The following is a 12,034-nucleotide window of genomic DNA, read 5'->3' as shown; positions in this document are numbered from 1 at the left end:
GGACCACAGATGAGCGTGTGCCCCATTCGATTGGGTCGCAGTGATCTAGTTATCCGAACGCAAATCAGTTGTCCATTGTGATCTAAAATGCAGCTGTACAGTAGGTTACAATATCTAGGCCGGTTGAGCGAACATAGTTTGTGAATATATCTAAAAATCATGAGGTTCTCTTGCTTCGGCAGTGAAGTTACCACAACCAACGTAGCCTAACGTCCCCTGTTTACATCGCGGGAATGTCCCTCCGAATAGAGGAATGCCCTCCCGTGGTCCCGTGCAAAATGCCCGCAAAGTGAAAGGTGTCCCGTCAATGGAGATGCTTCAGAGGAATAAATAACGTCCTAATATTCATATTAGACGTATTACAAAAGGTGCAGGTTAGCATGTCGGCCTGCTTGTCTTGGGTTTTCGGCTTGGCTACCCAGCCGTGCTTACTGGTGAAGAGACCGACAGCTTGGCATAGACTATCTGACTGACCTGATGCCGTTTTGACCTTTATCAGAACCCTGATCAGCGTCGTACATAAAACAGAGGCATCTTTCCAACCATAATGCTCATGATCTGAAATTCACTGATACTCGTTATGAACTAACGTCTCACGCAATCTCTCATTCTGTGTAATTGTAGATGTGGTACCGCCGACACAAACCACCTTTCGATGCCTACCCTAACCACGATGTTCGACCAGGCCACAAACGGGATGCATTCTTGGCAACCATGTTCCCCTTGGTACGTAATGGAGACATGTTCACGGATGTAAACAACCTCGGATACGATTACGACAAACCCGATATGGTTGGTCCACTTGCACTCAACCGTGAAGAGCCCTTTCACCTCCACGCGTGAAGTTACAACAATGAACAATACAAGAATGGGAGTAAAATATGAAGAGAGTTATTATCTTGTTCCAAATTCGATGAAGTCGGGTTAGATAAACCAGACATTTATGAAAGTGTTTATCCTAAACAATTTGAACGAACAGCATTAAATTGGAAAATATGATTCAAAAACATTTATTTGCCTACTGAAGAAAACCTTCAATTTTTGCTCCAAGCAGTCCGGACAAATGCTTCGTTTAACTTAAGATTTCGGTTTAAAAATCATCCAGTCTTGATGAGATTCAAACACACACGGCGATTGGATTTAATCTGTTGGATCAATGTGGCCTAATCGTCGACGAGAAGAGAGGGCAAAATTCAACCTACCCGTTCTTTGAATTCCTTGAATTGGTCGCTTTTTTCAGCCATATCGTGACCCCATTTAGACGCACAAGAAAGCAGACAAGCAATATTAAGTGTGTTTTCCTTTATGGAAGCTTTGAAAATCTTTGATACTACCTGATGCGGACTATTGTCATTGATAGTTTCGAGCAAGTTTAATCCCAGGGTGTCCTTTTTTAGGCATGCAGTTCTTACAAGTCATGAGTTGTGACAGTTTGTTTATCAAAATTCATTTTCACGTATGGGTGTTTCTGAAATCCTGGATTCCAATTTAGGATTCCATTTCTGATGGAACTAGACAAATTTTTAGCCATTTTTTTCATTGTTCAGCCGCCCATCAGGAGTTTTTCTAGTCGGTCCGCCCTACGCACATCCGTACTTCCCGTAACGCCTTACGAATTTGGTTTAAATACTGGGTGCAGTTGAATCATACGGTGTAATCAGTTAGAATAGGACACTAGCCTAGCAAATCAAAACACACTAGCCTAGAGAAGATAACCGGCACAGTAGTCCGAGAGAAGTACGTTATGGTGGTTCATTATGATGAGTCACACGTAAGTAAATAGAGCCATGCTTTTAAAGGAAACTACTCACAAGTTGCTGAAAACTCTTCGACAGCCAAGGAATATCACAAACGAGAGATTCAGTAGAGTCTCTCGTGAGAACCAAATTGATTTGCAAATGAGTGTACTTCTCGAAGAGATTCATGCTTAGTTCACTCACCAGCATGATTTGTTGGATGAATGTAGGCAAACTGGCTGTATGAGAGCGACCTATCTGAGAGCTTTCCTATATACCATTCATAGGCGTCGAATGTCGCGTGGATTCACATCCTCGACCTGACAGGTGTTAAGGTCGGTTTGAAATGTGACAATGATCGATCTCATGGTTGGCCGTTGACTGTGCGTTGGCAAGCGTGCCACGTTCGATCAGTTTCACCTCAAATGATCAGCCGAATGTTCTTTGAGCATCTATTGTTTGTCCTAACAACCGTAGCACGGTTGGTTCGTTTATGACTACCGGTGTGATTTATTTTTCTTGCTGCTTCTGGAAATGTCTGGGGGGATACCGACCTTGTCGAGAGTTACTCTTCTTTAGACGAGGCTCTCCACTTTCCATCCAAAGTCGCCTGGTGGTTTGGCGTTGTGGCATGTGAAGCTGACTTATCGCCGGGTCCCAACTCATGCAACTTCTCGCTGTCGTTCCTCTCGTCCACCTCTGCGAGAAGAACCTTCACAGCCGCACGGTAGGACAAGGTTCCACTGGTGACACAGTGATTGTTTTTCGTGGTAGTTGAAATGAAGGATTCTAGTACTCTTCGGACAGTTTTGTATGTCTCTGCCGCAATGCTCAGGTGCACAGCAAAATTGAGGAATTTCTTGGTTCGTTCCGTCTGTAGATGAGTGAGTGAGCCAACAAACACGAATCAGATAGAGGATTCATACCAATATGCTATCCCTGAAGTAAGGGACATTGCTTTTCAGCCTTCCTCAGCTGGCTTGTCGGGGCTTCATGAAATTATTTGCTCTCCGGACACACATCAATCGTGAATGTGTTCAGAATGCGTATTCGAAAGAATGAGGCGCACATCCGATGTGCTTTCGTTCGTATTCTATGCATGGAATTTTCTTTCGAAGGTAGTATTATGCAGCAAAAACCTGAATATTCCAATTCCACGTTGCTCTCTTGCAGGTTTAAAAAAGGCCGACGGATTTGCTGAGGCAATCATTCCGGCAGGTTTCTATTTAGTTCGATAATTTGTCTTATGAGCAAACGATATCCAGATACCGTTCCTGCCAGTTGAAGAGAAAAACTTGTCCACGAAAGCTTTTTCACTGGAGTCCTGATTCGCCCAAGCGGATGAGTCTTAATTGGTAGAATACACCATTTTTCTCCTAGTTTCCTTCATAATACGTGACTCAGATAACTGGGCTGGCTCAACAGTCTAGCTCAATCTACCTGATAAGCCCTCAATCGAGAAACCAGTCATATACAATATGAAATACGAACATGCGTACAAGGTTTGTTTTCTTTCGGCCACTGGTTAGCTTAAAGTTCCAACTAAGCCCCATCTTATGTTCCTATCATCAAACGAAAACAGAACCAGTTGTTCCACAGCGACTGTTTGCCCTATGTCTCTAGGTTCGTTTGTATACTTTGCAGCGGCGAACGAAACCGCTGAAGATTTGGGGTGCAAATCCTTGTTACGGGTTAAAACTAGAATGACTGCACTGTCAGTTTCACTTTACCGTTTGTAAGCTCAGGCTACCGAGGGGTATCGATCGTTCAGGTTGGTGAGCCTCGGTCGGGTTCCCCGGTTATCAATTGAGATTTCGTCCTATAAATAAAACCAATATATTGACGACAATCCGAGAAGAGCTGTACAGCTGTTTCATGCTTATTTGGAATCATCACCAGTGAGCATCTCAGGAGAGTTCAGAGTTTCGAGCCTGTGCTATCCAGACTAGCAATCTGAGCCCTTAACCATACCGCCACTAGCGGCTGATTAGCTCGTACTTGATTAGGATTCAGCAACGCTCATTCCTTTATCACGAAATTCACATCATGTAGTCACGCATGTTGACTGACCCCTAGATTGACCACTTTTCACACTATGGTTACACTCATCTGAATTCATTCTAAAGTCACACCATCAAAAACTCCAATTTCTGTCGGGAAGATATTCAGGATGGATTGAAAAATCAGAGAAGGATGTGGTCGTAACGCCATGATGTCTCCCTCAGAAAGCATCGTACAGCCACTAAGAGAAAACGGGAGAATGAGCCCTTAATTTTTGCCCCTTCGAAGGTCTACCCAAAGCAGTGAAAACAACTCGGACTCTTCCCGATGTTTCGCCATGTGGAGAACCCTCGTGAGATGCCTGCTGGTGTATCGGGAAGTTTCATTACTAGATTCTGGTATTCGTTGGTTTTAGCCTGAGGTAAATTCTAACTCAACCCATTGGAGTGCTTCATAATGGTAAAATATCTTTTGATCAGCTGATTGAAAAGGGTCAGGTTAAGGAAATTCCCAGTTTGAATCTAAATTAATGAATGAAACAGAAAAAAAACTTTCCCTTTTGTCGTACGAGTATACATTCTCCAAATCATAACTAACAGCTGACCGAGTGTTATAGGTAGCACCGTTGTCTTTTTGAGGTGAATTACGAACAGCTGTGACCGTCGCAAGCGAGGAGAAAAATGTCTGGTTTTTCAAAGATCCTAACACCGGTTCAAACGGCAATGTCAGATCAAAAACTTCAGATATGGTTCTGGTTCTCTCAATCGCAGACAACAGTACTTAGGAGATAGAATGCCAATTTCTGAATGGCACATGTTATACTCTAGTCTGAGAGGCTAGTTATGTTGCACTCTACCCACGCCCTTCTAGACACCCTCTCCATTGCAAGTTAGATTATAGCTGGTGCGGGGGCCAAACGCAGGTGCGTACATCTGTACAGTGAAAATGCAGCATCCGGAATAGATGATCGAGAAAACAGCGTAAAGTGCCCGAATATTGAAGATCCGATAAAACAGCCTTTCCCGTAACGAACGTGAATATGGAACACAATAATGCAGTGTTGCGCGGTCTTCCCTGTCTAACCAGATTTCACTTACAGGAGACTAGCAAATTTTCATGTCAAATGTTTGCTTTGCTGTTTGCCATGGTAGTGCCAACGGAACGAGAGGCTCCTTCTGTCTGGACAGTTCCTACTTTCATTTGTGAGCAGCAGTGGCTTCAGAAAATTTCGCATCGTTGTTTATTGTACTGAACACTACATCACCTGTGTTCGTTGGATGGATGCCATTCGTGTCCTCACCCGTACGATGGGTAACCGACGAGGTTGGCAGTGTACAATGTGATCTGTTTATCGTGGCCTGTGCGGAACTGTAGGAACAATGCCCGAATGTGATTATCTTCAGCGTTGGATGTGCTCCTAAACATGTGCAACAAAGCCAGTCAATCAACACATAGCATAAAGGGCCAATAAAAAACCAGGCAGTCACGTGGCTGACTGCCCACGAAGACATTGCACACTTTCTAAAAAAAAGTAAAAAGCTGAGTTCATCATCATCACCATCAACGACAGCATGACATCAGTGCTCAACACCGATGCTTCACTGCTGTACAGCCATGATTTGTTTTAAAGCCTTATTGTGAAGCAAATAATAAAGGTGGACGGCAGTGAAGTATCGGTGTTGAACACTGATGTCATGCTGTCGATGATGATGTTGATGTTGATGATGGTTGCCGTTTTCGGATTAGTAGTCGGTTTGACTCCGGCTGCCAATCTCTTATTTGTTGAACTGCAATGTGGGATCATTTCGTGATGCACATTGGTTTCAGAGCTTCTAAACTCGTGTTTGATTGATTGTCTGTCCTGTTTCTTAAGAGCCAATTCGCCTGTATCTAACGACGTCCAATTATGCCGTTTATGGTTGTCGTTCACTGAAGTCGTACCACAGTTGTCTCTATCCAGTAGTGGCTTTCTATCAAAGCTACTATCGTTCCATAAATGTAACTTAACATCAGTGGACCGACTACGTGTCTTGTTCCAATAGTATTCTTATCCTAATCGAGCCAATCTGTAGTAACTGGACTCGCCGTACTTTGGTACCCGGTTTATGGCTGATTAACTGACTAACTGAGTTTGTTGCGGCTATTCAAATCTAAAGTGTGACAGAGCTGCGAAACTGGACGGGTTTCCAACAACGCTCTCCAGGTATGATGGGTCAGTAAGCTCAACTCCTTCATAGGGGTTTCTCTATGTATGAACAGATTTTTATCGACCGTCGGACAAACTTTGTTGTGTCATTGATAAAACCATTTTATGTTGAACTCTTGTAAACGCTGTTCGTTTGCCATCAGTGTGGTACTTCCTAAACTGATCTAAGACGAGAACAGGACTTCGACAATGAACAGACAGGCTTCTTAATGGGTAGCATCTTTACCTTGTGACAGTCGGTGGAGTTTTATTTCTTGTACCCAATCTTCATCGTCACCAACAACACAGCATGGGTGTTCAGCAGTAATACTTTGCTGTCGCATAGCCAGAATTTATTCGTAGGGCTTGTTGTGAAGGAAGAGTAGCAGAGATCCTATTCCTTGAAACGCGAAACGTATTTGACGCCGTCGACGGAACTGCTGTTTGGGGCTGTCGGGACCTAAAAGAGTCCCGGCTTAATTTCATGTTTGTAGTTGCTTTTTCCAACCGTTCAGAATCTTAACTGGCATACTACAAAGTTGCCCGATCCTACCGTCTTTTAATACGTCATTCTCAGAATTCCGTTAGAGATGGCCCTGAATAACATCTGATTGCTTCCTGATTATTCAATACAAAATCCATATTGTGTGGACGAGATTGCATGGCGAGGGGTGCAGACGTTTTCGCGATGCAGCAGCTGTTATACCTCGCCAACCCATCAATCTATGCTGAGGGGAAGGATGTATGGAGTATCCAGTCTCCCGTACCAAGTTTTTCGGTGGAAAAAGATCTGGAGATCAGTTTCGTTGCCGCCTTGCAAATCGCACTTGGTCGTATGGGTTTTAGAGTGGCACCGTTGAACCGATGGGTGGGTATTGCTAAGAACTGAACCTCTGCATCTTGATTGGTCCTGTCCAGGCTTTGGCAGCTTGACAGTATCTCAGCCAGGATCTCCTCCCTTCGGAATGCCTGGTAGCTATTCACCGCAAAGGTATTACTGCTGAACGAATTCTTATGAGCCAGTACGAAAATATCACATTATCTCTTCTCATTCTAAGCCTAGGTGGGGGGGGGGGGTCGAGATACATGAGTTAGGTTCGAATCGTGGAACTTCCAGTCAGTGACTTCACGCCATAGTCATTGAGCCATCTCGAGCCCTAGTGTTCATTACTGATGAATTATCGTTTACCCCATCGACGCGGATGGAACCGACAGCTTTGCCATACCTTAATCCTTTACTTCCTCCCACTAACCTCATTGCTACAGGAATTGAATCCTTCCGACCGTTAGCTATTGACCGTTGAGCCGTTGAGCTGTAGCGCCCTTTCGGTGCCTAGCTGTCATGCCACCCAGTTGAAGCACGGGGCTTGGATACTGTCAGCTTGCCCAAGCCTAGACAGGCGAAGTCGAAATACAAAGGTAGTATTCGAACAACAAACCTTCCGGCCAGGATGTTCACTTGCCTAGTGGGTACGTCAGTCGTGTAAAGTATCCAGCATTATCAACTGCGGTGGCTCAGCCATCTGCTACGCATATCGAAACGCCACCTACAGAGACCAGCGTTGTTATCCGCACCTCCCTCAGAATGGCTCAAACTGCGAGATGGACTGCATGTGGCTTGGTCGACGTCTTTGAAAGAGACTATGGGAAATTTGGGTTTTATCGATGTAGTCCGCCTACCGGAGCGCGAATTTACTGTCTGAAAGGTCCGTGATTCTAACCCACCTCTGCATCTCGACTTCCCCTGTCTAAGTGTGGGCAGCCTGGCAGTATCCAAGCCCTCCTGCTTCCTCCGGGTGTCATGGCAGCTGGACACTGGATGATTGTTGCAGCTGAACGATTATTTATTATCCGCCCTCCCCATAAGATACTTGAGGCGATCCGGCTGATGATAACATACTACCGCCGACATGGTCCGATGTTAATCTTGGTTTTGATTCTCATGGCTATGGGTGAGGTGTGGTACAGTCCGGATGCCCAGAGGCAGAAGAGAGGACGAGTAGGGTACTCAGCTAAAGCCTTTACCTCAAGTTACTGACCGCTTGGTAGTGGATTAGTAGCGGCATAATGCCGTTGGATGGGTATTGCAGCTGAACGATTATTTATTATCCGCCCTCCCCATAAGATACTTGAGGCGATCCGGCTGATGATAACATACTACCGCCGACATGGTCCGATGTTAATCTTGGTTTTGATTCTCATGGCTATGGGTGAGGTGTGGTACAGTCCGGATGCCCAGAGGCAGAAGAGAGGACGAGTAGGGTACTCAGCTAAAGCCTTTACCTCAAGTTACTGACCGCTTGGTAGTGGATTAGTAGCGGCATAATGCCGTAGTTGTACAGGCCTTATATGTTCGCACCTCCAACCATGCAGGCCGTGCAGGGTATACAGTTGGTTGTAGGACCTGTCTTTCCCTGTAATCTAGCGGTGACCTTCATTGAGACGAGAGGTCCCAGTTATACTTATGTACGTGCATTGCGTGGTTGTTAGACAAACGCATTTGATGCGAGAGGAGGGGAGCGGTTGACCGTTCACATCACTGTACCTATGTGGTAGAAACGAAAGCAGTCACAAGTAATGTTCTGAAGTGTTGGACCGGACCCTCGAGTGACTTTAAACGTTTGCCTGTTCATATCTGTGATGTTAATGAACCGGGTCTTACAGTGACTTTGATGCTTGTGGCTCAGTAATTACTTGATGTCTTCGTACACTGATTTTTGCGGATTTTTAGTTCGTTTCAGGAACTACTTTTAACCTAATCATAATAAAGTGAAAACAACTGAAGGTCCTCGAACCTAAAGCCTGAACAATGCTATCTTAGTAGTTTCTACTTTCTGGAAATCAAGCGCGTGACTGCCTATCCGTGGTTAAAAGCTTTGTTGCACATTGATCACATGTCCTGTGACACGCACGTCAAATTTTTCGTCTTCTCGCTATTCGTCCCATATTTTATAAAAACTTACCCACTCCACTGTACTCATTCCCACCTAGTTGACCCGTTATTCCTGTAGATGTCTACTTAGACGTGAGGATAGTTACCTTCGGTTTTAAACTGCTGAGGGATGTCGCCACTCACATGCTGGTTAGTGCATATGAGCAGCTCAATCGTAAAAGCCAGTCAAATTTTATTGGAGTTCCCGCGACTTCTCGAACACCGTCACACACATTTAGGCTAACAAGTGTCGCCTTATAGTATACTCCGGACTCGATATGTTGAAACTGAATGACAGTCGTCGTTCTGGTGGATCCTCGGCTCATCTTTCGCTGCCCACGGATATTAATTCTTTTGTCCTAGAAACGAAAGCAGTCACAAGTAATGTTCTGAAGTGTTGGACCCTCTACTAGAGTGACTTTAAACGTTTGCCTGTTCATATCTGTGATGTTAATGAACCGGGTCTTACAGTGACTTTGATGCTTGTGGCTCAGTAATTACTTGATGTCTTCGTACACTGATTTTTGCGGATTTTTAGTTCGTTTCAGGAACTACTTTTAACCTAATCATAATAAAGTGAAAACAACTGAAGGTCCTCGAACCTAAAGCCTGAACAATGCTATCTTAGTAGTTTCTACTTTCTGGAAATCAAGCGCGTGACTGCCTATCCGTGGTTAAAAGCTTTGTTGCACATTGATCACATGTCCTGTGACACGCACGTCAAATTTTTCGTCTTCTCGCTATTCGTCCCATATTTTATAAAAACTTACCCACTCCACTGTACTCATTCCCACCTAGTTGACCCGTTATTCCTGTAGATGTCTACTTAGACGTGAGGATAGTTACCTTCGGTTTTAAACTGCTGAGGGATGTCGCCACTCACATGCTGGTTAGTGCATATGAGCAGCTCAATCGTAAAAGCCAGTCAAATTTTATTGGAGTTCCCGCGACTTCTCGAACACCGTCACACACATTTAGGCTAACAAGTGTCGCCTTAACTTGAAAACCAGTGTTTAACCCAGAATTTCGTGCTGCTTTTTGACGGTACTCTCGCGGGCAATCGCTGTTTTCTCCTTGTTCACTTATAATTCTTCCATTTAGTTCCTTACCATATTTCCTCTTGTACATCCTGTGTCGTTTAACAGTTATGGAAGCGTTAGTTTGCGGAGATTCCTTTGTTCATCATCAGACGTGGTATTACCTTGGGAATGTCTTTTACCGCCCGCCCTTTTCAGTTCCTAATTGAATCACCTATAGCGCAAACCGTTGCCAGGCCTACTGAAATCGCCGTCAAACACCTCACTGTGAGCGATTTTGATATCGTACTCCCAGGTTCTTGGTTCATCCACATGTGAAATACCCTTGATAATCTCAATAATGTCGTCATGCCGGTCCGTATATATTTTGTACCTCCAGAGTACTCCAGCAAGACTGAATGAGTACTCTGCCAAACGTAGCTCTCGCTTCCGAACCGTTTAGTTGTTCTGCTTCGGATGGCAACATTGTCGATGAAGTGTGTTAAAATCGCTATACTCTGCACCTAGGCGTGGATGGTAGCGTAACGGTGGGGAGCAAGGCCCATCACACCGCAATGCGTCCGGCTTTGTTTTAGGACTGTAAAGCTTCGTCGCTGTTTGTGGAAGACCGAAGAAGATTAATTCCTTCTGACCATCTTCAAAACAATGCGTGATTAATATGGCAATCTCTGATTGGAAACGCTTAAGTACGATTAGTGGCCTTGGACAATGAATCAACTGCTTGTCAACGTAATGACGGGTTTAGCTGCACTAACTACGTTGCTTGCTTGGTTGTTGGTCTGTTCGCCGAGCGACGGGTTTACACTAACTACGTTGCTTGCTTGGTTGTTGGTCTGTTCGCCGAGCTTGGCAGTTGGATTGCAAACGTTTCATCACCAATCGATCGAGCATCGTCAGTGCAGGGTTGAGTGGGTGAATTCTTCCTCTTCTGCCTGTGATTGTATAGCTTCTAAACAGTATCTGGTAGTTCTGGAAACGATCATCGTGTAGTTTGATTGGTCTGTGAATCTCACGTGGTTTCAATCTCCTGTGTCTGGTTGCTACGTAGGGTGCATTCATTTCGGCAGTTCTGTATGTGGTTGTCATGCTGTGATTCGGTCGTTTCCTTCTTGCTTTGTGGGGTTGCTTGCTTCACATTCCAGGCCGATCGCTTCGTCTGCTTGCTGAAACAGGTTTTATTTAAAAAAAAACAGCCAGATGGTCGATGCGCGACCTGAAAACGAAGCATGAACCACATAACAGTAGGTCTAATCCGTCCTGATACATGTGAAGGTATCAGAGATCTAGCCTATCGATAATTTAAATTACTTACTGGAACGGTAGTACCACGAAACTAAAGGCGCTTTATTATCCCTTCGGTCGTTTTTTTCTGGTAGATTCATTTTCTATCCTTTCTTGTGTCACGTGGCTCGGATAGTCGAACGACGGTTCACGTTGTCAGACTGAGCTAAACTGAATGGTATTCCCTCTCTCTTTATCCTTACTCCTGAACACAGTTTCAACAAACGGGATAGCTATACTCTCGATAGATTGTTTATTGCACCGAATTTTAGCGGACGATTGCCCTGATAGGCTTATTTGTGCTTGGGTTACCTTTCGATCTCCAACATTATCAAAGCCATCGGTGTTAGTAGCGCCTTATCATTTGCTGCGGCTTTACCTCGGTCTTCTGTTGAAGCCGTAGGTTTTGCTCTTACAACTTATCGACACATGTGTTTGACAGCGAAGTCTCATCGGTAACGGAAGCTGGTGGTGAAATTTTTGTTTGCTGACAATGTCACTTGTTACTTGCTGATTGCGTTGTCGTTGATACTATTATATTATTATCGTTGTTATCACTATACAGTTCACTGGTTTCTTTTGTTTCACGTTTCAGGCTTTGTCTGACCGGGTCGTGTTCTACACTCCGGACCATGACACCAAAATCGCTGGTCTGTACGATCTGCAGCACACGATTGGACGGGGTCACTATGCCGTAGTTAAACTTGCTCGTCACGTTTTCACTGGGGAGAAAGTTGCGGTCAAGGTCATTGATAAAACCAAACTTGACGATGTTGCACAAGATCACCTCTTCCAGGAAGTTGTATGTATGAAATTAGTCCAACACCCAAATGTGGTTCGTCTGTACGAGGTGATCGACACA

General features: G+C 44.5%; 3 protein-coding genes across 3 annotated transcripts in view; 2 read left to right on the top strand and 1 right to left on the bottom strand.

Annotated features, from left to right (window-relative positions):
• T265_13717 (hypothetical protein) overlaps nucleotides 1-7,876 on the top strand; it is a gene marked incomplete at both ends in the record, with an annotated part of 9,523 nt that extends 1,647 nt beyond the window's left edge. The window contains 3 exons of the mRNA XM_009170167.1: nucleotides 625-792; nucleotides 7,260-7,388; nucleotides 7,676-7,876. Of these exons, the coding sequence (XP_009168431.1) occupies nucleotides 625-792; nucleotides 7,260-7,388; nucleotides 7,676-7,876 (498 nt within the window). The remainder of the gene's footprint in view (nucleotides 1-624; nucleotides 793-7,259; nucleotides 7,389-7,675) is intronic.
• A 2,723-nt stretch (nucleotides 7,877-10,599) lies between these two features.
• T265_05206 (hypothetical protein) overlaps nucleotides 10,600-12,034 on the top strand; it is a gene marked incomplete at both ends in the record, with an annotated part of 8,097 nt that continues 6,662 nt past the window's right edge. Inside the window, 2 exons of the mRNA XM_009170150.1 lie at nucleotides 10,600-10,803; nucleotides 11,738-12,022. Of these exons, the coding sequence (XP_009168414.1) occupies nucleotides 10,600-10,803; nucleotides 11,738-12,022 (489 nt within the window). The remainder of the gene's footprint in view (nucleotides 10,804-11,737; nucleotides 12,023-12,034) is intronic.
• Nucleotides 10,901-12,034, bottom strand: part of T265_05205 (hypothetical protein) — a gene marked incomplete at both ends in the record, with an annotated part of 4,085 nt that continues 2,951 nt past the window's right edge. The window contains one exon of the mRNA XM_009170149.1: nucleotides 10,901-11,054. Within this exon, the coding sequence (XP_009168413.1) occupies nucleotides 10,901-11,054 (154 nt within the window). The remainder of the gene's footprint in view (nucleotides 11,055-12,034) is intronic.

The sequence above is a fragment of the Opisthorchis viverrini genome (genome assembly GCF_000715545.1).
Source record: "Opisthorchis viverrini unplaced genomic scaffold opera_v5_94, whole genome shotgun sequence".
Classification (NCBI taxonomy): Eukaryota; Metazoa; Platyhelminthes; class Trematoda; order Opisthorchiida; family Opisthorchiidae; genus Opisthorchis; species Opisthorchis viverrini.
This window is presented reverse-complemented; position numbering and strand designations above follow the sequence as displayed.